This window comes from Gobio gobio, assembly GCF_949357685.1.
Source record: "Gobio gobio genome assembly, chromosome: 15".
Lineage (NCBI taxonomy): Eukaryota > Metazoa > Chordata > Actinopteri > Cypriniformes > Gobionidae > Gobio > Gobio gobio.
The window spans coordinates 44,816,787-44,844,128 of record NC_137108.1 but is presented as its reverse complement, the minus strand read 5'-3'; the positions used below and the strand labels follow the sequence as shown (position 1 = coordinate 44,844,128).

The 27,342-nt window shown below is 38.7% G+C and overlaps 1 protein-coding gene across 1 annotated transcript in view; it reads right to left on the bottom strand.

Moving 5' to 3' along the window:
• thsd7ab (thrombospondin, type I, domain containing 7Ab) overlaps positions 1 to 27,342 on the bottom strand; it is a 231,566-nt gene that overhangs the window by 45,340 nt on the left and 158,884 nt on the right. Inside the window, exons 9-14 of the mRNA XM_079837772.1 lie at positions 23,810 to 24,041; positions 13,864 to 13,979; positions 12,463 to 12,598; positions 7,472 to 7,575; positions 4,779 to 4,973; positions 3,171 to 3,434 (exon numbers count right to left, since the gene is read on the bottom strand). Of these exons, the coding sequence (XP_079693898.1) occupies positions 3,171 to 3,434; positions 4,779 to 4,973; positions 7,472 to 7,575; positions 12,463 to 12,598; positions 13,864 to 13,979; positions 23,810 to 24,041 (1,047 nt within the window). The remainder of the gene's footprint in view (positions 1 to 3,170; positions 3,435 to 4,778; positions 4,974 to 7,471; positions 7,576 to 12,462; positions 12,599 to 13,863; positions 13,980 to 23,809; positions 24,042 to 27,342) is intronic.

Sequence of the window (27,342 nt, the reverse complement as noted above, 5' to 3'; positions counted from 1 at the left end):
GACTGGGCGGAGTTCCACACCAGCGCGAGACTCGCGGCTGCCCGAGATAACATGGCTGTCAACTTTAGGTCAGATCAGGCAGTGCTGACACACCCGGAGGCGGAGCACAACCTAATCGTCATCCCCAAAGGACTCCAGCCCACCTTGGGATGCGGCGATCGACATCTCACTGCTATCCGGAGCGTGAACTGAACGAACGGGGCGTCAGAGACGGGCCGTAGATTCAATCCAACACTCGCGGAAGCGATGTATAAGAGGGGGGTGTGGCCCGAGGAATGAACGTCGGGGTTCTTAATACCACAGCACCGCCCTCAGGTCACCCTGGCCACCAGCCAAAGTACCATCTCACTCGGGGACGGTAGATTGGGGTGTGGCAGAGGGGACTCTCTCTCCTCACGGAGATCATTGAGTCTCGACCGTGACATCGCGATGGTCACGCCCCCGTAATGGAAACGTGACACATCCGCAAACACTGCCCGTGCGCGCTGAAGCCCAAACACGCTCGAGCAGTGAATGCGTCCTCAGACAGCAGCGGAAAATCGATCGCACCCGGAAGTGCACGGGCGAGCCGTCTTGAAAAAGACGTGCCACGCGCAAGCTCTTTTTGTGAGAGGAAAACCTTGCAGTCGATGCCGAAGCGCCCAGGGAAACACACACCAGCTGTCAGGCGGACCACTGCACAGATCAGCAGGCAGGAAGTATGCGATCACTGGAACGCGCCGTCACACCAACACCGACTGGAAAGCTGCTCGTCTCGAAGAAGCTGACAGAGTCTCAGAAGGCTGTAGGAGTGAAGAGGTAGGTACTCTTGGCTCCGAAAGCAGAAACATAATGCGATATTGCCTCGTACTTCCTTATATACTCACGCAGTGAGGCGGAGCTACGTATGCAAATTCCGCATGCCCCATGGCATTGGCACGCCATTGGGCGTTTTCTCAAAACTCGAAGTTGATAGGCTTCTAAGCGAAACCCCCATTCGTTAGTCACTAACGTTACGTCGTAGTGACTGAACGAAAGGGAACTATGGCGTCTGTTCGCGCCGCGTTAACCAATCAGGAGCCTGCTTGCTGCTGTCACGTGGTGAAGTGACGTGATAAACGGGGGCAGGCCCACCCGTTTCCAAATTCGCTTTGGATGCACGAGTGGATTCAAAATGTTCAAGCGTCCAACTAGACGCAATGGAAGCGAATTTGGCGCTCAATTCGCGTTCGGTGTGATTGCAGCATTAGAATTCAAATTAAACCACGTTTAATATTGCATTTCCTAATAAAGGTACCAGTTAACTGGCAAGTGACTGGTTTTATGTAGTCGCCAAAGCTTTTTTAAGATTTTACAAATTTTTACATGATTTATGTAATATTTATATTTAGTATTTATTTCTATATAAAGAATAAAATATATCAATATAAAAAATTCTAATGATAAATATAGATAATAATGTATAAATATTTATTTTATATATATAAAATAATAAATACATAAACATAAATATATTAATAAAAAAAATATTTACATTAAAAATATAAAGATTATTTATATTAGTGTGTTAATTTATAACCCTGATGTCATGAAAATCATTTGTGCGTTTTAAAAAAATTTGATTCGGTCCTGAATAAGAACCCGTTCTCTATTCCCAACCCCACGTGGGCCGTGTGCTGTAAAAGCGAGAGTATCTGTCAGTGGTTAATGTCAGCTCTGATTAGGCCCAGTCCCACGGACAGCATGCAGTCTTTAATGAGGACCGAGATTTATACCTACACCTGATCAGCAGGGCGATACAGCCATTCGGGCAGAGGGCAAAGTCAACCGAGCAGCGCCTGGCGCTCTTACCAGCCTGCTCGTCATCTAAATAACAAGATTAAGTGAGCAATGCACCAAACGCTTCACTAACAGAGAGAGGAGATCAGTTAAAGACAGAGAGGAGAGGTCACTAGAGAGAGGAAGTTGTAGACAATGATGAATTAATAGGGATGAAACACCACATGATTGATGACTAAGTTGACTGTTACTAGCCAAAATAAGACCATTTAGATCTGACAAACAAATTGAGGATGAGTAGATTTTCAGCATAAAGCAAATCATCTGTTGTAAGTATGACTTAAATTTAGACATTATTGATTTCATGTTTGATGCAAGATGAGACATGTTTATTTTTAGCATAAATTATTGTATAAATTTTTTTTTACACAATAATTATGCTTTAAGATAAAACAGTTTAAAGCATGACTTAAGATTTATTTTTTTCCATTTTTATAGATTTTATTCTTTTCCTTTAATTCACCTCCAGGCATACAATTTTTTTTTTTATTTTTTATTTTCCATGGCCATGCAAACCTGATAATTACAATTCTTTTAATTATCTTTAAGATTAATTTTAATTATCAGGTTTGCATGGCCATGGAAAAGAATAAAAAATAAAATGTTTATGCCTGGAGGTGAATTAAATGGAAAAGAATAAAATCTATAAAAATGGGGAAAAAAATTTAATCTTAAGTCGTGCTTTAAACTGTTATATTTTATAACATAATTATTGTGTAAAATTTTTTTTGTATACAATAAATTATGATTTAAAAAAAACATGTCTCATCATGCATCAAACATGACATCATTTATGTCTAAATTTAAGTCGTACTTAATTAAAAGCAGCTTTATAAAAATAAACAAATAAAATTATGTTAATCATTATGTACCATTAAAAATAAAATAAAATAAAATAAAACAAAACACTTTATTGCTAAAAAATTAAAAATGCTAAAATGCTATATTAAGACTGGCTAGTAATAAAATAAAATAAAAAAATTAAATAAATAAACAAAATTAAATTAAATTAAATAATCATTACAAGTGAATGCATGATTTTTCCATTTTTTGAAACCAATTTTCTTTGCCCACAGTAATCCTGCTTTAAACTAGAATAAACGTTTCATTTTTCAAAGACATTTTTAAAGAAATCTTTCAAGGTGCATTTCAAAAATCTGAGGGGGAGAACGTGCCTAGTCTGCAAGGACTTTTAGAGTCAATTCTTCACAGGATGGGAGTTTACACCATGGCTTGACTAATGAATATAAATTAGTTTAGCGCAGTCTAGGAAGGTTACTTAACTATAATTACGTCCTAATGCTTGAAATGACGTCAACTCCATGGTGAGACTTACATGATGAACTTCTTACCATGACTGTTACAGCGTGAAGTCTCCACGAGCCTGTTATCCTGGTCGTAACACACCATGGCCTGGAACCTGTAGCCCTGCCCGCACTCCTTAATGTCTCCCTGTATCTTCATGCCCAGAGTGCTTTCCACACGACCCTCGGGCAGGATGCAGTCAGACCAGTTGCCCACTGGCTGAGCGTTGTATTTGTCACAGGGGCAGTACTGGGTCTCGCTCAGCGGGTACATCTGGCTGTTCTTGCACTTATCCTTCTTCTTGCTTTTTCCTGTAATCAAAGGAAGTAAGTGTTGATTACGGCACTAATTAAGCTCACTAATGAATGAGTCATGAGCACTGAGGTCAACGCTAAACCTCCTGCCAGCCTGTCTTGCAGTTGCACAACCGGCTGAACTAATTCATACAAAAGGACATAATATGAAGCAAAAGCATGTTGAGCTGTTAATAGATAACAACTGGGTGATATATCTAATATTCATGATATATTTGTGATTTTTCAATTTAATAATTGATATATTATATTATATTCTATTATATATATATATATATATATATATAAATATATATATATATATAAATATATATATATATATATATATATATATATATATATATATATATATATATATATATATATATATATATATATATATATATATATATATATATATATATATATAAATATATATATAAATATATATATAAATATATATATATATATTATATATTATATATTATATATATATATATATATATATATATATATATATATATATATATATATATATATATATATATATATACACACACATTTATTTGTATGTATTCAAATACATTTTACAGATATTCTCCACATCGTTTTAAAAAAAGACCTACAAATATATTAAAATATTTTTTGGACCATGATAATAAGGAGTATATCAAAGTGCATACACATTAGTATAATATACACCGATCAGGCATAACTTCCTAATATTGTGTTGTTAACTTCTTTTTGCTGCCAGAACAGCCCTGACCCGTCGAGGCGTGGACTCCACTAGACCGCTGAAGGTGTGCCGTGGTATCTGGCACCAAGATGTTAGCAGCAGATCCTTTAAGTCATGTAAGTTGCGCGGTGGGGCCTCCATGGATCTTGTTTGTTCAGCACATCCCACAGATCGAATGGATTGAGATCTGGGGAATTTGGAGGCCAAGTCAACATCTCAAACTCGTGCACCTCAAACCATTCCTGAACCATTTTTGCTTTGTGGGCATATTATCCTGCTGAAAGAGCCACAGCCACCAGGGAATAATGTTTCTATGAAAGGGTGTACATGGTCTGAAATAATGCTTAGGTAGGTGGTACATGTCAAAGTAACATCCACATGGATGCCAGGACCCAAGTTTTCCTATCAGAACTTTCACTTCACCTCATAATGTTATGCCTGATAGGTGTATCATCCCATTATCCCTAGAATCTTGTGCTAGAAGTCATTTAGCATTTATGCTACCTCTGGTTCAGTGCTTTGCTCATGGAAACTAACGGTACAGTAATACCCACTCCTTGCAGGGATCGGACCTGCAACCTCCTGAGTTCAAACCACTGTGTTAATGATGCATATGTCCTAATTACCCATGAGAGCTCTCCTCCGTGTACGGACCCCTACACAGTCCGAGCTGCAAGGAGAGAACTTGGACCAGTTGGTGAGCTGGCAGTCGTCTCGGCACGGTAACTGGCAGGGCTGGCTCATATCAGGCATGCTGCTGGCAAACTTCAGACACTGAACAACATCAGCCACTGTACCATCCAGCTGCCTACATGAGATAGCTGCAGATCACACACAGAAACACAGCGGTGAGACTCCTGCTGATTACAGAGAGGATGTGGCACAGCACCAGACACTGAGAGAAAAGGTGCAGGTGAACAGAGGATGGTTATTTATAGAACAGACTAGCGAGAGAGAGAGAATCATGCAGTTCACTTTGATCAGAAACCAGTTTAAATTATGCATTATATTTCTGTAGTTTTTATATAATTCAATTATATTCCCTATTTGTTATTAATTAATATTATGATTTTTTCGGGGGGCTTTTTTGTGTAATTATACTTTTTAGTGTCCAATAAGACATTGGGCCCTATTTTAACGATCTAAGCGCATTGTCTAAAGCGCACACCACAAGTGCACTTAGGGCATGTCCGAATCCACTTTTGTTAGTTTAACGACGGGAAAAACTGTTGGCACGCCCGACGCATGGTCTATAAGGGTTGTACATAGTCTCTTAATGAGTAATGGGTGTGTTTTGGGCGTAACGTACAATAAACCAATCAGATTCTCATCTCCCATTCCCTTTAAAAGCCCATAGTGCTTGCACCACGGCGGATTAGCTATTTATATGGCGGAATTTGCAAGTGGAAAAACTGAACACTTCTCTAGCGAGGAAACAGATCTGCTCGTCCAATGACGCCTATTGCATATTACTAACACACCCTTTAAATAACACAATACTTCGTTTTTAGTTCCTCAAAATACCAACATGCCAACAATGCGCCTGAACACACCTCGTTTTAAGACCAGCACGCCCATGGGCGAACAGATGGGTGCGAATGCATTTGCTATTTAAACAACGTGGCGCTGGACGTGAAAATGATAACTGCATTGGGGTGAAACTAGCAAAAAACACTTGCGTCGCACCTGGCGTCACATTGCGCCGGGTTTATGAAAGGGCCATTGTGTATAGCAATATCGGAAAAATCTGAGCATAACTAAAAAAACATTATTATATATAATAAATGTATATACTATGTATTATGTATATAATACATATTTCATAATTTACAATAGATGATTTAAAATGAACTAAATTCTAGAGATTTTCGAGTGGGGTGTCAAATAGGACGATATCTGAAATATTATACAGTGGAACATAATTAAAAACCATTCATATTCACTATAGAAATTGACTTTTTTTCCTAGGTGTAAAAATTGCAATCCCCCCCCAGGTTTATTCGACTGTAAACCTGATAATTAAAATTCTTGAAAATAAAAAATACATTAAACACATGATAGATATTTTGGACAATACTGATAAATAATAATCTTAGCTAATGTTTAAACTATATGTTAAATGAATGTAAGCATGTTAAACATTATATAGAGTGTAAATTAAAAGAAAAAGATTAAAAAAGCACTGAAATTATCAGCTTGAAAAGAAAGCTTATTTTTTAAATAAAAAAAATGACACATTAAAATATTTAAATATATATATTTAAATACAATACATTAATAAATAATATAATAATAAAAGGCTAGAACCCAATAATGATATGTTCCATATAAATATATGCCCCACCATTAAGATCACCGTAAAGTTAATCTATAAATAAACAGCTACAATGAGTCCAACATGAGCAGTTCAGATAGTACTACATCTGTAAAGACAGGCCTGTTACGCTGTTGTCATTCTGGTGAGGCTGTGTGATCTATTAAGACGCACAGTCACGTTGGAAGTGACGTGAGGATGAGTAAACAGGAACCATTAGGTCAAACTTTGGCCACTACAGAGTTCAATAGAGTGATGACGGCAACACAAAGACGGCCTTCCGTACTGTCGAGAGCAATCAGATCAAGAGTTTGAAGGATTGCTTCTGCTCCTGACATGCACTGAAGGGCAAATGTGAAGTCTAGTGTGATGGAAGCCTTTGCCAGACCAATATCTATACCAGTATAATTCATAATAAAGTCTTCCACTGCCTTATGAATGATAGGAATGTCTAAAAGAGTCGGAAAAAGAAAAGAAAATAGGTAACAAAAAAGCATGAAAAGAACCTAAAACAACTGTGGACAAAACGATTATGAAAATACTTTGCTGACTTCAACTAGAAAACTGCAAATAATAAGCAAAAACAATCTCTGAGGAATAAAGTCAAATGCAAATTCTACATTCTTTCCCATTCTGAAAGAAAGCAATAAAAATTCACAGATTCAAGAGAAGATCTTAGATCAGATAATGTACCAAAATGATGGTTATTGCAGAAGATTTCACAGCTACAGAAACAGTATCTGGACACAATGGGGGAATTCGCACACGCTGTCTGAGTTGCTTTATCATCTGATTAAAGGATTATGCAAATATGCACAAAATCTGCGCTGAACACAATTTGCATGCTGCAATTCTCAATTGTGGGCATTTAGTGAATAAGACACAGGTTGTTGTGCAGTGTGCCAAACACCGTTTGGTGAATGTGCCCGTGTGAGTGCATCAGAGGGAAGTTAGGTGAAAGGTCAGAGGTCAGGAGGGTAATGTTGAACGTGACAGGTGACGTACCTCTAGTTTGGACTCCAGCTCCACAGTTCTCCTGAGCTCCTTTACTGTCTCTGCGGATGCTCCATGGGACCAGCTGACATTTACGCCACTTATGCGTTTTCCACCTGCAAATTCAAAGTGACATCATTATAATTATCAGCAGAGGTTGATCAGTTAGCGCACTGTCAATCCTAATTAGCTGACTTAACTTGAGAAAATATCAGCAAACCCCACTGCCTTTGAACTCATTTGAATTAAGCTGGCCACAATCTGATATCAGTTTTACTTGACTTCTTTTCATCAGAATTATCCATTTTTGTTTTGGGAAAAAGACCTGCATACAGGTTTTGAATGACAAGTCGTCGAATAAATGATGACACAATCTTTATTTTTTGGCTAGACTATTTTTTTAGGTGTACATATCTTCGTTTATTGAAGAAGGTCAATTTGAGCAAAAATCTATCCTGAATGTCAACAATAAATGTGAAATAGAGCTCAGAATAACTGATAAGTGTAGAGGCAGTGCTTGCGGGTAAAGGGCAGGGGCGTTTCCTCCGAGTAGGCAAGGGAGGCAGTGTCTCCTCAAAAAAAAAAAACTGGATGAGAAATTAATCTATATAACAAAAATATTACAAAATGTGACATTAAACAGTGTAAAGGTCACTCGTTTTTATAAAGTAACAGTGTCCAAGAGCGACACCCGCAGGCGAAGTTACAGAGGGAGACACGCCTCCTTTCTCCCCACTGACTTAAAGGAACGCGCCACTATTTTTGAAAATAGGCTCATTTTCCAACTCCCCTAGAGTTAAACGGTTGAGTTTTACCATTTTCGAACCCATTCAGCCGATCTTCAAGCCTAGAAAGAAGCACCCTAGCGGCAGAACATTTATTTTGCCGCGAGTGTAGTCTAGCAACTCTCCGTAGACCTGAGAGCTGGAAAAAACGAACTCTGGTCAGGCCAATCACAGCGTGTGTAGAGTCGGTGGGCGGGCTTAACATAATGACGGCACGTCTCGGCAGAGTTTCGGAGGTTCTGCATGCTACTCGTAAACAAAGAAGCTGACAAACAGCTGTCTTTTGAATCGGCTTTGGCCGCGACTCTGGAAGACTTCTTTGAGAAAATAACAAAAAAAACGGCACTGAAGTCATTCTTAAGAAAAGAAGATATGTTCAAAGTTTTGCCTACCGGATACGGCGAAAGTCTATCAACTAACGTTAGCTCGGCTTCACCTTCTTCTTCGCTCTGATTGGTTGTAGCGCTATCCAATTGCATGCAGAGGTAATTTGAAAGAAACCGTTTATCCCGCCCCTCGGATTGAGCCCTGTCAATGGTGAGTTTCCAGACCCAACATCTTGATGTGGGTCTGGCTTGTCAGGCTACCGATCTCCGGGTCTGGCGGTAGCACTTTTAGCATAGCTTAGCATTAGAGCTGCAACTACGATTATTTTTTCTGTCAACTAATCTAACGATTATTTTTCCGATTAGTCGACTAATCTAACGATTATTTTTCCAGATTAGTCTTATTATTCTTTTTTTACTGATTATTGTATTTCAAAGAGGGTAGTGAATTTGTATATTATTTTAACATGAAATCAATGAATGATGACAATATTAATTATATTTCAGGAAGGGTAGTGTACATAGTATGCCATTTTATAATGAAATATATGAACACAAGAAGCTTTTTAAACATAATATATAATGATACTATTCATCATAAAATGTATACAGAGTAGGCCTAATTAGGAAAAGTTGTTTACTATAGGCTAGTAGTTGAGTATGATTTACTTATTGATTTGTGTCAATAGTAAACGAAAATGCACTTGTATTTATCTGCAAAAGGTTCACATACAGGAGCTTTCAGCATAGTTTTAATGTATAACTAGTCGTCTATTTTGAAGATACATGTGCATAAACAACGACTAAAGCTGCCAGAAGTTTTTGCCCAAACTTCAAAGACATATTTAAATGATTAAAGCTAGAGGCATATCTTAACTTTAATGTTACTTTAATCATGCAAACTACCTATATACAGCATGTTATTATGCATATGTGTTTGGGACAGAGGGGAACCGGGTCGCATTAACAGGAGATATATGCAGCCCATAATAAATAAAAGCACGAGACGTACAGGGGTCGGAGAAGAACCCCGGAAAATGTGACCGTCTGTTGCAATACACGCGTGGCGCGTTCAGCTGCGCGAGAGAACACTGGCAGCAGGGTTGCCAGGTTTACACAACAAAACCCACCCATTTGTTACTCAAAACTAGCCCAAAACAAGCCCAATCGCGTTTCGGGGAGGTTCTCTGGTAAACATCGCGTTCGGGGGGTTAAATATGTGTGTTTTTTTGCTTCAACCCGCGGACATGAGACACAGCCTGCGGCAACAGTGTAGAAGTAGCCCAATTCCGTGGGAAAAAAAGCGGACTTGGCAACACTGACTGCAGTGGGAAAGCTCCCGCTCTCCACGCGCACAGCTTCTGCTCTGCTCAGTGTGAAACCGGCGTTACAGAGCGAACAAAGCACAGTTTTATTCGGCTTCTGTTTAAAGTACTCCCACACTTTTGAATGTCGCGGTCTGGCTTTATATGATAAATGATCATTTTCACTATGCCCGGGAGCAGAAGCTGCCATTATTCTAGATCTTCTGTTCCATTCTAGAACGTAAATAATGTGCCGCCGACGCGTCGACGCATTTCACGCACGTCGACGCATCGTTGCATCCCTACTTAGCATAGATCATTGAATCTGATTAGATCATTAGCATCTCACTCAAAAAAATGACCAAAGAGTTTTGGTATTTTTCCCATTTAAAACTTGAGTCCTCTGTAGTTACATCGTGTACTAAGACCGACGGAAAATGAAAAGTTGTGATTTTCTAGGCCGATATGTCTAGGAACTAAATTCTCATTCCTGTGTAATAATCAAGGAACTTTGCTGCCGTATCATGAGTGCAGCGGCGCAATTATATTACACAGCGCCTGAAAGCTTCCAACGTCAAGGGACGCTCCCATGTGCGGGTTGTCATGTTGGTTATGTTGGCAGAAGAGTCAAGTTTTAAATAGGAAAAATATCGAAACTCTTTGGTAATTTTTTTGAGGGAGATGCTCAACTGTTTAACTCTAGGGGAGTTGGAAAATATAGGGGAGAGCCTATTTTCAAAAATAGTGGAGTGTTCCTTTAATACTGACACCCTAAAACGTGCGCTGAGTTTTGTGTGGGTAATAGAAATGAATGGGGAAAAGTCAGTTGAGGAGGCGGCAATAGTTCCATCGCGCTATGACTGGATTTGATCCGTTATGATTGGATATGATTGGTTTGTGCGATAAATCCTGCATCTTGTTTTCATGCGCGTTCTGGTATCGGCCCATATGAAGATGAGGGTGGTGTTGATGGGAAGACTAATTAAGTAAGTAAACAACTCAGCCACTTAGATATCACTGCTTTATGTCACGTCAAAATCAAACTTTGAAATGGCCTGGAAACATGACAGTGTTTTTTTTGTGAGCAATCAGCTTGGTGAAAGGTACATCTTCGTGTCTGTGACCAGTGTGTACAAGCTAGTTGACTGCTGAAAATAAGTTGACTATTAAATAGAAAAGCTGAACATTAGTTAACAAATTAAATTTGTTTAAATTGTTACCAGCTTTTATTTATTAATTTGGAATAAATGTAAAAATGCATAAAACACTAACTTGTTTAAATGTATACTTGGTTTTAATGAATAGAACTTCACATAGTGTAAAAATACAAAATTGAATGTATTTGGTCTCTCTTTTTTATGTAGTTTATTTAACCGCAAAACAATTAAGCGTAATGAGGACATACATTTACATTTTATATATATATTAGGGATGCAACAATACAGTTAGTCCACGGTTCAATACATACCTCGGTTTTTACCCACGGTTTTCGGTTCGGTTCGGTTCTGATGGCTTGTCACATAAATCTTTTGTTATTCTATTCTTAGGCGACAGGAACAGCAAGAGGTTAAGGAGAAAAAAGACTATTTTTTTATTGCAATACTCTTTCTTTATTTTACTTAAAAGAATTGAAAAACCTTACTTAAACTTAAAACTTTACTTTAAAAAAAACCTTGTACACATTCCTAGTGTTTTGTATAATATAAAATAAATATATATAAAGATTTATACTGGCAGCTCAGAGCTGTACAGCAGCATTTAAGTATGAAATTGAATGAGTGAATGTAAAAATAAAACACTACATAGACTTCACTATAAAATATACACTGATTCTTATTAAAGCTACTGTATTAGTTTTTCAGTCAAGAGCAGTGAGTGATTTTCTCTTTGTCTTTTGTTGTTGTATTAACATTAAAGGGATAGTTTATTCAAAAATAAATTCTTTCATCGAGAAATTAATACAGGTTTGGAACAATATTAGAGTGAGTAAATAATTACATAATTTTATAGGTGAACTGTCCCTTTAAGGACCGCGTGATCACTGCTGCTGTCAGTTTAAATCCTCTACACATCTAATATACAGACACGATTGCGATTTTACTTTCACTTTAGACATAACCGACTGTGTTTATGTTAACCTTGTGTGTATTTGACAGTATTAGCGCAGTAAGACGACTACTTAGTCCAGTATTCACATGTTTGACAGGCTTTTAGTGCGCGCGCTCTGAAATGCGCATGATATAATGAACTTTGATTGTCAATAACTCTAGTGTTCCGTGAGTATAACTCTACCACTAACGTGTGTTGTGTATGTATGTCGCGTTGTTCAGTATTGGGATGGAGGCAAATTATAGAATTTGTAGAAAAATAATTAATTAAATGCAAAACCGAAAAAAACGCAATTCACAAGCGCGTATTGAACCGTGAATGCTGTACTGAACGGTTCAATATTAAATTGAGAATTGTGGCATCCCTAATACATATATACATATACATATATATATATATATATATATATATAATTTAAAAAGTGAGGATTTTGCCTCCTCATTTTAAAACACCACCGCACACCACAAGTAAAGGGGTACCTGTAACCCGGACAGACGGATGGAGTTGCACAATCTTTCTCTTCATAAAGGACGTCCGGACACTCCTGACCTCCATTAGCTGGCATCTGGATGACCACTCGATAGTGAAACTGTTTATTATTCTGCCCATTCAGACCTGTTAAGATAGATAGAACGATAGATAAATAGACAGATAGATAAATAGACAGACAGACAGACAGATAGATAGATAGATATAGATAGATAGATAGGTAGGTGGAAGGATGGAACAACAAATATATAGACAGACAGATAGACAGACAGACAGACAGACAGAATGATGGATGGATGGATGGATAGGTGGAAGGATGGAACAACAAATATATAGATATATAGACAGATAGATAGACAGACAGAATGATGGATGGATGGATGGATGGATGGATGGATGGATGGATGGATGGATGGATGGATGGATAGATAGGTGGGAGGATGGAACAACAAATATATAGATATATAGAGAGATAGATAGACAGACAGACAGACAGAATGATGGATTGATGGATGGATGGAACAACAAATATAGATATATAGACAGATAGATAAACAGACAGAACAGTGGATGGATGGATAGGTGGAAGGATGGAACAATAAATATATAGATATATAGAAAGATAGATAGACAGAACGATGGATGGATGGATAGATGGATGGATAGATGGATGGATAGATGGAAGGATGGAACAACAAATATATAGATATATAGACAGATAGATAGACAGACAGAACGATGGATGGATAGGTGGAAGGATGGAACAACAAATATATAGATACTGTATATAGACAGATAGATAGACAGAATGATGGATGGATGGATGGATGGATTGATGGATAGGTGGAAGGATGGAACAACAAATATATAGATATATAGACAGATAGATAGACAAATAGAACAATGGATGGATGGATGGATGGATGGATGGATAGATAAGTGGAAGGATGGAACAACAAATATATAGGTATATAGACAGATGGATAGACAGAGAGAGAATGATGGATGGATGGATAGGTGGAAGGATGGAACAACAAATATATAGATATATAGACAGATAGATAGATAAACAGACAGAGAGAATGATGGATGGATGGATAGGTGGAAGGATGGAACAACAAATATATAGATGTATAGAAAAATAGATAGACAGACAGAACGGTGGATGGATGGATAGATAAGTGGAAAGATGGAACAACAAATATATAGGTATATAGACAGATAGATAGACAGAATGATGGATGGATGGATGGATAGGTGGAAAGGATGGAACAACAAATATATAGATATATAGACAGATAGATAGACAGAACCATGGATGGATGGAACAACAAATATATAGGTATATAGACAGACAGAATGATGGATGGATGGATAGATAGATGGAGTACCTCCTTCACAGGATGTGGGACACTCTGTCCATTCACTGAAGGGTGTCACTATACAGTCTCTCTTACAGGGCAGCAGACAGGGTCGCACTGACTCTGGCCGTGGGGCTTCAGGACATCTAGGACAACAATCAGACAAACTGATTTATTACACTCAGTGCAAGAAAATGAGACGGACATGTTATCTGATCAAAGAAACAGGTGGATGAAGAGCACTTTCAACAAAGACCCAACCGTCTAAATAAGATTGATATATCAGGCTGATATTTATATATCAACTAATGCAGGTCCCCTGCACACACATGGATTCAAACACTTTCACTTTACATTTCCCTGTCTACGGCAAAAAATAGAAGCCTTTTACGGGATGTTTTCTGCACTTTTGTGGCATTTTATTTTTCCTCTGAGTATCATTGACCGTTTTAGTCAAGGCTTTATCAGCATTTTCCGCTCTCTCTGAGTCTGACCCTTCAAATGAAGCAGGCCATTTATACTGCTGTGCTGTGCCGGTAAGATTTTTGAGAGCACACAGTCTTTGCATGCGAAATGAGTAACAGCGCTGGGTTTCACACAAGCTGGAAGTCCAATTTAGTTTTAACAGCTCCATCCTTCAATAACAACGTCTTTATAAAGCTGCACTACATTGACTGGTTCACAAAACAAACTGCAATTCACAAAACTGGAAGCTTGGGTAATTATTTGTATCAGTTCAAATGGAATCAATTTAAAACTCAAATTTAGTCTCCACATGGCATTTATTCATGTATTAAAGGGATAGTTCACCCAAAAATGAAAATTACCCCATGATTTACTCACCTTCAAGCCATTATATGACATTCTTCCTTAAGGCGAATACAATCAGAGTTACATTAGAAAATGTTCTGGCTAATCCAAGCTTTATAATGGCAGTGAATGGGAGCCCAAAATCTGAAGCCCAAGAAAGTGCAGCCATCCATCATAAAAGTAATCCCTACAGCTCCAGGGGGTTAATAAATGCCTTCTAAAGTGAATCGATGGGTTTGTGTAAGAAAAATATCCATATTAAAAACTGCTTGTTGGTAGGTAATTTACCATATCTCTTTACATAAATGATATTTCCCAGCATACAGTATATTGCCCAGCCTTACTCCGTACAATGGATTACATCAGAATCCTTTTTGAGCAAGGCTCAGCAGCATCTGTAGCACAACAATGCTTCTTTCTTTCCAATGGTATTTTCCCTGCTCCTCGGTTGCATTATGTACCAGCCAGACGAGGCAGATAAGGCCTCGCATTCTGTTACAGTAGTCAGTCACTGGGTAATACTCTTCTTTTATCACTGTTACAGCTCCTCAATTTAAGATCAGGGGTTAGTTTTAATCTGCTTCTGTATTTTAAGCACTGCTCCAGCTTGGTCGAATTCCCCTGGATAAAGATAAACAGGGATGCAACAGTCCACCGGAGGGGCATTCAGTAATCTGATCTTTGATCAAATCCTCCACTGTGAAGAGAGTCGCCATGTGCTCCATGTTTCATGAGGGTTTCAAAGCTGCCACAGTATAATAATGCAACAGATATATGAGGCCGATTTATTCGTAATACCAATAGCAGAAGCGGTAAATCCTGCCAGGGAAACAAATCCGGTTTGGGTGTGCAGGGCTCTCCTGGAGATTGGGTAATTTCTATCACAGCATTAGAAACATTTCAAGACAGGCAATGCTCATGCTAAACTATTTTAATGGCTAAAATGGCCATTCTTATCTGCTTCAACTGGTTAAGAGTGCAAATGGTTAAACTGCAATATCATATGTGGAAATGGCTTACTAAAAATGAATCTAAATTGTTGCGAACTTTTTTTTTTTTTTGCAAACAGAAAGGATTAAACTGGAATAGGGCTTGGTAATGTTTCAATAGCATCGTTAAAAAAACAAAAAAAACAGTTCATACATTTAACCGTGAGGAAAAACAAATGCATCGTTTCTTGCCCTCACTAAGTTGTCATTATTTTTCAATTAGGATTAACTGTCATAAACAGCCTGAAGTGAGGGATCACATTTCCTCGAAGGTTTCACTGAAGTAGCTCATTAGAGATTCTGGAGAAACTATTATAATACTGTTTGCGCACTGTTAATCACTTCTAATAGGATATTCCTTTAAAGTACTGCATTTTTGACCTCACAAGAAGTGTGGGCAGAATAAAACATCCGGAAACAAGTCATGCAAGCACAACGTCTTCAACTTAAATGGGGAAATAAACTAAATATTTTAAACGTTTTGCCAAATCAGCAATTTTGACGGCAAAGATAATTAATGTAGCATCTTCAGCTCAAATTACATTATTTTTTCAAGCGGATCCAGTTAATACATTTGCTCATTCGAGTGTTAGTATTAACATTTCTTTTCATTCAGTTCCCTATTCTGGTTTGCCTTAGCTTGTTTGTTACTATTGTTTCTGATTAGTTATGCAATTTTGATGTCGATACCATGGGGAAAAACGGCCATATACATTATATCGCCAAAAGTTTTGGAACGCCTGCCTTTACATGCACATGAACTTTAATGACATCCCATTCTTAATCCGTAGGGTTTAATATGGAGTTGGCCCACCCTTTGCAGCTATAACAGCTTCAATTTAGAAGTGTAGTTATAGGAATTTTTGACCATTAAAGTGCATTTGTGAGGTCAGGCACTGATATTGGATGAGAAGGCCTGGCTCGCAGTCGCCGCTCTAATACATCCCAAAGATATCCCAAGCCCTGAAAAACAACCCCACATCATAATCCCCCCTCTTCTAAACTTTACACTTGGCACAATACAGTCAGGCAAGTACTGTTCTCCTGGCAACCGACAAACCCAGACTCGTCCATCAGATTTCCAGACAGAGAAGCGAGATTAGTCACTCCAGAGAACACATCTCCACTGTTCTAGAGTCCAGTGGCGGCGTGCTTTACACCACTGCATCCGACGCTTTGCATTGCACTTGGTGATGTAAGGCTTGGATGAGCTGCTCAGCCATGGAAACCCATTCCATGAAGCTCTCTACACACTGTTCTTGAGCTAATCTAAAGGCCACACAAAGTTTGGAGGACCGTAGCTATTGACTCTGCAGAAAGTTGGCGACTTCTGCACACTGTACACCTCAGCATTCGCTGACCCAGTGCTGTGATTTTATGTGGCCTAGTTGCTGTTGTTTCCAATTGCTTCCACATTGTTATAACACCACTAACAGTTGACTGTGGAATATTGATCAGTGAGGAAATTTCACGAATGGACTTATTGCACAGGTGGCAACCAATCACGGTACCACACTTGAATTCACTGAGCTCCTGAGAGCGACCCATTCTTTCACAAATGTTTGTAGAAGCGTCTGCATGCCTAGTATGTCCCAATACTTTTGGCAATATAGTGTAGATATTTTTAATATTATCTCATAATTTGGCAGAAGGTATATTAGGCTGCTGTCACTTGTTACATATGTGTTTTCTTTTTTAACTGCTTACATTCACTTAAAACAGAACAGACCAGCAATTTGACATTATTTTGTGTGTATTTCACTGTTTAAGTAGCCTGACGTTGTCATATTCTAGTCAGAATATGAGTCTGATACTGCTCCGTTGGGCTGTGATTATGGGGCGTGTTTCAACTGAACCTACAAAGACCTCATTTGGATAGACCTACAACCAATCAGAGCAACGGAGCGACGCATAACGTTAGTTTTCAAATGTAAATAGAACTCAACTGCACAAAGTGTTTCCCGCGGGATGTTTTTCCAAGCCCGCCCTGACAATTTCATTGGTCCGAACAGCTTCTGTTCGGGCATAGTTGCTCCACAACGGATCAAGTCCAGACCAAACTGCCCGACCTCAAATGTTGTGGACGGGGCTAAGTTTGGCTGGCATCCAGGCTACTGTTTAAGCGCAATAAGCAGCAAAAAATAACTAAATTTACTACTGAGAGGCAGCTTTATGTGCGTGCACTTTGGGTGTCTGTGAGGACTAAATCCGCAGGAAGGGGTAAAATTATGCGCAATCCTACACTGAAATTCAAGCCCTGTAACACCAACAACATTCATCTGGAGCAAATGAAACAAGGGAGGCGGGTTTGTGTGTAACTCGCTGTTTGAGAGATTAGAGAGAGACAAAGAGCAGCTGGTATCGTGTATCTATTCTGTGGAAAATGAATACTGGAAAATTATCTATCGGAAAATATATATTTTTGAGTTTATTATTTCAGATGCCTTTTTAAAAGACTACAATTAAAAAAATGTATCTATTAAATATAAAAGTCTACCCGCCAAAGTGGCTAGTAGGAGTGACTGTGTTACACGCCGCTGCTGAAATACATTTGGAAGGTGTTAATATCAAGCCCTGGTTTCAACAATAACATCACTGGCTCATTGCCGGGCTTCACGAGTCCAAATTAAATGTGCTTTGATAAACATGCAACATCTCATCTGGCTGCTGCGAAAATATCAAGTCTAAAATAGTGTGTGAAAGCTAAACTATGCACAAATAATTGAGTGTTATGAAGTCTCCTCCTCCTTGTACCCTCTCAGTAGTGACACAGTGTTTGTTTCCAGCTAACTCTTCATGATTCGGTCTTCATAAAAAAGCCAAAAAACAACTAACACTGTCAGAGCAAGAGATGAAACTTGAACTGTAGCAGCAGTTGTCAGTTTCTGCGAGGTTCGGGCCTGAGCTTTAGCATCGCTGTCTGTGTGATTGTGAGATTTCTCTCAGTCTGACGTTGTGAGTGGCACAAAGTGGCTCAGGCAAGGAAAAGCTGCATAAGCTCTTCCTGCCCCAGACCTGGGCACAAAATGAGTCTAGACAAGCTGAGATATTCAAAATGAAATGCAGGTCTGTGTGAGGATGTGAATTTTGATTTGGTTATGGGTCACATCAAATGCCTATAAAGCCACAGACACAACAATGTTTTGGCATTGACAACTACATTTAAATGAAGTCGATTGTTTTGCACATTTCATTATGGGTGCTTTCACACTAGCACTTTTGGTGCGCACCCGGGTTCGGTTCGCTTGGATGATGTGAACGTGGTCTTCCGAACTCGGGTGCTCACCCGCTAACCATACCCGAGTCCGCTTAAAAAGGTTGGTCTGGGGTTCGGGTTCGTGTGAACTTCGGAACGGTTCACTGCTGATGTGAATTAGGGCTGGGTAAAAAAAGTCTAATTTTTACAAAACAATATCGATTTGTAAATCCCAAGAATCGATTAGTCATCCTGTTTTCAGTTGATGAATGAATGGGACATTGTAGCGCACCTCCCATCCAATAAATCATAATAATCTTTGTGCTTTGTTACTTTTGATATGAATCAAAGTCTCAGATTTGAAATTATGTCCATTTTATTAGGTATTACAAAAACATAAATACCATTTCGCCGCTGTGGCGCGAGATCGCCCTGGCGCAGCGCTGCTCAGCTCAAGAGAAGCAGCAGCGCGGGGTGAACATGATCTTCTTCTCATCCTTATACCAATTACAGCGCAAAATAAACATGAATGAGCATCTGAAAGTGTGTTAAAAGATATAGTACAACTTACCAAAATCCTTATCATGTCTCATGTAATCGCTCAATCAGTGTTTCAACCCCAGAAAGACGTCAGCAAAACTTGTAAACAATGTCATAACGTCACATTTACCAGAAAAACCATATCGAGTATCCATAAACTCATTAGTCAGCTAGAAAAATTAACTCTAGAGAGGAGCATTTTGCTAAATATATGCACCATATTACATAGGCTATTCATCATCATTTTTAATGTTCTTTAATGCATGTAGGCTATGTATAAATCTGGCAAGTTTTTTATGATGGCCACCATTTCAAAAAACGAATTGGAGTAGAAATAAGATTATGTAATTTTAAAGTTAATATTAGAACTTTATTATTATAAAAAAACATCATTGAGTAAATTTAAGTGTTTGTATACAAATCAGTTCATTTTCACCTTCAATATTAGTAGGCTAATGTAGTACCAACTGACTCCCATAGTTTACAACATTAGTTCAGAGATTTGTTTTCATTGAGAAAATTTGCCATATATTGTAACTGATATATATCCAAAATAATCGATATTGAATCGAAATCGAATCGAAAGCTTGTTTAACGAAATCGAATTGAATTGTGAAATTGGTGTCAATACCCAGCCCTAATGTGAATGCAATCGTACTAAATCGCGGGTACCACTATTAATGATGTATGATTTGATAAAAATGTGTGTTTCACTCATTTTCCTGATGAGCATGACTGACATACTGCAAGCAGAGAGCTGTAGATCTAATTTCCGCTCGTCTTCAGCGTTCTTTAAAATATTTGCAGTACATTTGCAGCAGTACGTACTGAAGCTTTGGTAATAAAACCAATGGTTCAAAAACTAAAATATAAAAGTAAGGCGAGCAACATTACGCATTTTGCCACCTTCTCGCTTGCCGTTGTTACCAAGTAATGGGGTAAACAGCTGCTGCTTTTATGACGCAAACGCACCCCGGTTCGGACCCAAATAATACAATATGAACACAGTCCAGCGGGGGCAGGGGGGGGGGGGGCAATTTAACTTGGGTTCGGTCCAGGCAAATCGAACGAAGTGTGAACGCACCCTATACTTCCTCATTAGAACTGCACACAATTCCAGCAAATATAATCTTTCATCAAAATGTAGCAACTCCACATCTGACTCTCTCTTACTCCAGATCCAACCACATGACTACAATCTGATATATGACACCCATTTTTCACAATACAATCAATTTAGAAAATACATCACATTACAGAAGCCTAACCCTAACATATATAGAGAACAAATGCAATTTCTACCCCATTCTGAACATCGAAAAATGGCTGGAAATCTACTCTACATCACATTGCACTTTTCAGACTATGCAGTCTAGACTTAAACACAACGGTCTATTCCTTGACGTGGGGAAACGCTAGTGGAAAATTCTGTATAATAGCTAAGCCACAATTTGTCTTTGCCAAAAACCCAGTGCTATTGTTTGCACAAAGGACTGTCAGGAGGACATTGTCTAAGTGGATCAATAATGTATTTTTAGGGGGTTTGTTTGTGCTAAGCCTCAAGAGGCCCCTCATCTAGAAGTGATTAAATTGCATTAAAGAATCAAGCCCTCTTAATTACTGCTATTATCATCAATAGGAAATTAGGCAGTCTGAAAATGACTGTGCTAATTAGCCTGTTTGTGACTCCGTGTTTATTCAGCTTTCCGCAGCCTCGTTTGCCTGCAGTGGAATGATAGGGTTTGTGAGCATGCAGACATCTGTAGAGCAATTACAATCTGCCACTCAAACACAAGCAACCCATCTTCTTCTGAACGATTATCCATCACCACTAACTCGAGGTAAGACCTGCTCCATATGTGCTTACATCATAATAACAGTAACACTTTACAACAAGTCATTTGTTAACATTAGTTAATGTATGTATCAGCAATAAGTTTTTTACTGTATAATCCAGCTTTGTTGTTTGCGTTTACGTTTATTGTTTGTTCATGTTAGTTCACGGTCCAATAAATAATGGTAACAAATGCAACTTTTGATTTTAATAATATATTATAAGTAAATGCTGAAATTAACATTAACAATAATTAATACATGATGTAGACGAGCAGTTAATTTTAGTTAATGTTAACTAATGATGATACCTTATTGTGGGTCTTACCATAATAAAAGATGTCAATATTGTAGGGATGAAACGATTACCGGTTTCACGATAAACCACGGTAAAATTTAGTGACGGTTAGTAATATCGTATAAAATTTAATTATCATTAAAACCGCATGTGATTATCACGATTTTAAAACTCGCGGTAAATCTTGTCCAGTCAGCGTCAGTCTGTTGCACCGCACCGCTGTTTTCTGAATGAGAAGAAATGGCAGAAGGCAGTGACAGCGCCGGGAGATTTTTCAGACTTCTAAAAGGACCAAATCTGAGGCGTTGTCATATTTTGGCTTTTACAAAAGTCCTGAGGGAAACTTAATCGAAGATGGTCACCCTGTCTGCAGAACATGCCAGAATAAAGTCGCTGTAATAGAGGGAAACACTTCAAAACTACGAACGCAAGGCAAGTGGACTTTGACCTGAATACCAAAACTACGTCTGGGAAATAATAACGTGAAGCGAACGAACAAGTTCAGACAAGACTAAGGTGACATTTAAGGGATAATAATCAGGGCTTGACATTAACAACCGCCATTTGCGGGTATAAGTTAACGTTATTTCGGCTGCACACTAGCCACTCTGCTGTTGAACTTATTATAGTCTTCTCAAAAGCCTTCTGTTATAATCGCGTTGAGCATTATGACCACTCACACGTGTTTATATTGAGTTTATGAATGCAATGTCTCATAATCAGAGGCGTTCAGATTATCCGGAATTTTGTTCAGAGCGCGCGCCGCTCACACGCTGAAATCTACACTAAAAGCAGATGTGTGTGTGATGTACGCAAGAGATTCACTCATCATACAGAGGTTGACTGTTTTTGTTCTATTTCAGCAGCGAAAATAGTTTCAAACAAACACAGCAGAACCACAGCGCATCTGATATGACTGGCATAAAGTTGGTGAATTTAGGGACCGTCTCTAAAGTTACACAGAACATTGGTAACGTTATACACGTTTGAAACTTTAATAGCATTTGAAGAGAATGAAAGTCATAAAACTGGCTGTAAAGTGATCATCTAGGTGTCAGGTATGATGCAGTCATTTTGATATTTAATAAAATAAACTGTCAAATCATATGGAAATATGGAAATGCATTATTTCTCTAGGATACTGTTTGGGCTCTTACACAAAACATGCTAGATTTAAATGCATCATTGCTGAACACTGATGAGAATATAGCTTGAGAATATATTTACAGAGATAATATTAGAGATTATATTTACGAGAAATTATTATTATTTATGCGTTGCTATTGACGACGACCATTATAAGGAAGAAAATCCCACAGAATCTTGCTTAAAAAAGTGCATAGAGCTGCTTTAGTTTGTTTGTTGATTTTCAAATATAAAACTTGAACAAAACCGTGATAATATTGATAACCGTGATAATTTGGGTCACTATAATCGTGATGTTAAATTTCCATACCGTTTCATCCCTACAATATTGCAACATAAAATGGGCAAAATATTCTCATGAATATGTCCAGGTCAAATTTCACCCAAAATGCAAAAGATAAAAAAACAAAACAATATATTATCTATCTGTCTGTCTGTCTGTCTGTCTGTCTGTCTGTCTGTCTGTCTGTCTGTCTGTCTGTCTATCGTTCTATCTATCTTAACAGGTCTGAATGGGCAGAATAATAAACAGTTTCACTATGGCTAGATGGCTAGACGACCGGGTCTGAGCATCTCCAAAACTGCAGCTATTGTGGGGTGTTCCCGGTCTGCAGTGGTCAGTATCTAGCAAAAGTGGTCCAAGGAAGGAACAGTGGTGAACCGGCGACAGGGTCATGGGCGGCCAAGGCTCATTGATGCACGTGGGGAGCGAAGGCTGGCCCGTGTGGTCTGATCAAACAGACGAGCAACTGTAGCTCAAATTGCTCAAGAAGTTAATGCTGGTTCTGATAGAAAGGTGGCCATGGAAGTGATTGGAACACCTGAATTCAATGATTTGGAGGGGTGTCCCAATACTTTTGGCTATATAATGTATATAAAATGTTCATCTAAAATATTTTATTTCTTATGTATTTTTGACCATCTTAAAGAGATGCTTTGCCATTATGAGAACATTAACATACAGTATGACTGCCCATTTTCCATATCAACAGCTATTCAGTGTTCTGAAACTTAACCCATCAATTATAACAAAAACTTTGCAAAAAGGAAGTTGTTGAAGGATGGTGCAATTCCAACTATACTGGACCCAACAGCAAATCCATTGTCATGTAAACATGTGAAAACATTCAGAGGGAAAACAAAATAACCTTTTTAAAACCTTACTTTTTGGGTGGCACCTGTCCCACATTGACTTTTACGCAGATGACCTTGCGCGTTTGCACGCCCATGGTGCAGGTGGATTTGTCTGCGCTGGAGGAGGTATTGAGGGTGGATGTGGTGGTGTCCTCCACGCACTGTCCCCAGGAGCCCGTCTGCCAGTGATACACGATGCAAGGATGCTCATTACAGTTCCGCACCTCCTGTAGGGCGCTGGTGTTCGGACAGCTGGAACCTCCTGCAAGAGTGTGAAGACATGCATTAAGTCTGACACATGTCTACACTAGACGTGTCCGCCGTCATGTCACGCCCACAACAGCTTGAGGTTCTCCACACTAGAAGCGTTGAAGCAGAAAGTCATCTCAGAAGACGACTTCAGCTACAGTAAAATTAAATTAAGTCCATTGAAAATAATAAAACACAACCAGAAATAAACGATCGATCTGTTTTTGAACATTTCTGTTATTAGCATAGCATTTATTTGATAAAAAATATAGCTAAAATAGCAATATTGTGAAATATTATTACAATGTAAAATAACTGTTTTCTATTGCAATATATTTTCAAAAGCAATGTATTCCTGTGATCAAAACTGAATTTTCAGCTTCATTACTCCAGTCTTCAGTGTCACATGATCCTTCAGAAATCATGAATTGCTGCCCAAGAAACATTTCTGATTATCATCAATGTTGAAAACAGTTGTGCTGCTTCATATTTTTGTGGAAACCATCATAGAGTTTTTTTCCCCTAGGATTTATTGATGAAAGGAAAGTAAAAAAAAAAAAGAAGCATTTATTTAAAGCAGCACTCCACTTTTTTTGACAATAGGCTCATTTTCCTACTCCCCTACAGTTAAACGCCATTCAGCCGTTCTTCCGCTCTGGCAGTAGCACTTTTAGCATAGCTTAGCATAGATCATTGAATCTGATTAGACCGTTAGCATCTCACTCAAAAAAATGACCAAAGACTTTTGATATTTTTCCTATTTAAAACTTGACTCTTCTGTTGTTACATCGTGTACTAAGACCAATGGAAAATGAAAAGTTGTGCTTTTCTAGGCCGATATGGCTAGGAACTATACTCTCATTCCTGCGTAATAATCAAGGAACTTTGCTGTCGTACCATGAATGCAGCGGCGCGATGATATTACGCAGCGCCTGAAAATAGGCTAACTTCCGTCAACATAACCAACGTGACAACCTGCTTGCACAGAGAGCATGCTGGGGACTATTTTCAGGCGCTGCGTAATATCATTGCGCCTACTGGTACGGCAGCAAAGTTCCTTGATTATTATGCAGGATTGATACCCTTTTCCACCAGAATGAACCAGCTGCTAGTTCAGAGCCAGTACTAGCGCCAGTTCGGAGTTGGTTAGACGGACGAGCCTTCTAAGAACCGGTTTGTCTTTCCACATGCTAGAGAGCCACCACAGAGATCTTGGGTCACTGTATACGTCTCATCTTTCTCAGCAACTCTAGGCAGCAGGAAACACAAACACACCAGGCTTGTTCAAGATGCGTCGGCGCTGCGCAGACCGATCCGCCCATGATATCAAAATACCGCATGAGCGTTTCAAAAGCATAAGGAGTCGTATGCTTTCGTTGTACTTTGATGTCATACGGGGATCGGTCTGCACAGCGCCGATGCATCTCGAACAAGCCTTCCATCAACAATGGCGAACGTTGCGTTACTATTGATACACATGGCTTTACGATCCGACATCGGCATCTAAACACAGCGAATCCAACGCATTCGTGCAGCTCACCGTGATTTGTATAGACGGAGATTACAATCGAGCAGCTATTAGCTCGATTAGCTGCTATTTAAAAAATGGCGGATCTCAAGTTTGTGTTCGTCTTGTTGGTCACGGTAACCTTGCCCCCGGCCCCTGACGCAAGCGGTTCTTACTTCTAGACCAAGTGGCAACCTCCCGCAGTTTCTCTTGAAGCCAATACGGAAGTAACATATACTGCAATTCATCGACTGGCCGCTAGGGACAGGCTCCAGAAGGGAGCAGAATCTCATTGAGCCCCATGTTAAAATGGCAATTTACAGCAGAATAAAACATGTTTACAGCCTGGTACAAATTGTGGTTTTGGTCTATACGGCTAATTTTGCCCTTCATGACAACTGTGAGGGGGGTGAATTTTTTTTATAACTCATTCGTTTACATTATATAAAGCATTAAAGTTCTGCATAATTAAGGGCGTGGCCACTTCGGGTGACAGGTGGATAGCCGTTTATCTGCTGTCTGTTAGTCATCGCGTCACTTCAGCTCCGCCCACGTCCTGCCTTTTTGCCCATTTTCTATTATCCGGGAGTGACGCGCGATGACGCACTGCCAAGATGGCAACGGCCATCTCGTCCATACTTTGCGCTTCAGAACGGCTCTTCAGAATCCTATGGGTGACGTCACGGACATTACGTCCATATTTTTTTTACAGTCTATGTTCTAGACCAGCAATGTTTTGGTGCTACTTAAGAACCACTTTTCCTGCTTCTGAGCTGGTGCTTTGGGTGTGGAAAGACAAAGAACCGAATTGAAACTAGGCTCTGGCTCAGAACAAGCACCAGCACTGCCTTGTATGAGAGTATAGTTCCTAGCCATATCGGCCTAGAAAATTACACAACTTTTCATTTTATGTCGGTCTTAGTACACGATGTAACTAGAGAAGAGTCAAGTTTTAAATAGGAAAAATATCAAAAGTCTTAGGTCATTTGAGCGAGATGCAAACGGTCTAATCAGATTCAATGATCTATGCTAAGCTATGCTAAAAGTGCTACCGCCAGACCCGGAGATCGGCTGAATGGATTCGAAAACGGTAAAACTCAACTGTTTAACTCTAGAGGAGTTGGAAAATTGCCTTTTTTAGAGTGTTCCTTTAAAACAGAAATCTTTTGTAATATTATAAATTTAAATGACATTACATTTTTGATTAACTTAATACATCTTTGATGAATAAAAGAAAATCTAATTGACTCCCTGGAAATGAATTAATGACACATGACTTTGAAAGAAAAAGGCATGTTGAATTTAAATGAAACGAAAAGAGCATTTTTGGGGGGGTGAAATTCAACATGACTGTAAATTTAAGCTGTGAGTATTTCAAATTAAACATTTCACACACAATTTCACTTAAAAAAAAAAACAATAATCCATATTCACCTTCCAGATTTCATTTACAAGCTATTCAATATATAATCATGTTGAATTTTACTTTCAACTTTCAAAACTGTTAATGCATGCGTTTTTTTTTTTTATATTAGTGCACTTCAACATGCTTTTTTGACCCAAAACTGTGAACAATAGTGTACCTGTTAAAAACTTCTGCATAGGCTATTGTATTACAGCAAATGCTTATGAAGACTTCCTTTCTTCCTCGTCTTTTTCTTCTAGCTTGCATCCTTTGGAGCGAGACAGGTCAAGTGTTCATTTTCTCAGATCTCAACATAACATCGACGTCTTCAGTCGCTTTAACTTGTTCTAAATTGATTTAGATGAAACACTCCACATAATTGCCGCCTCCTAATTCCTTACA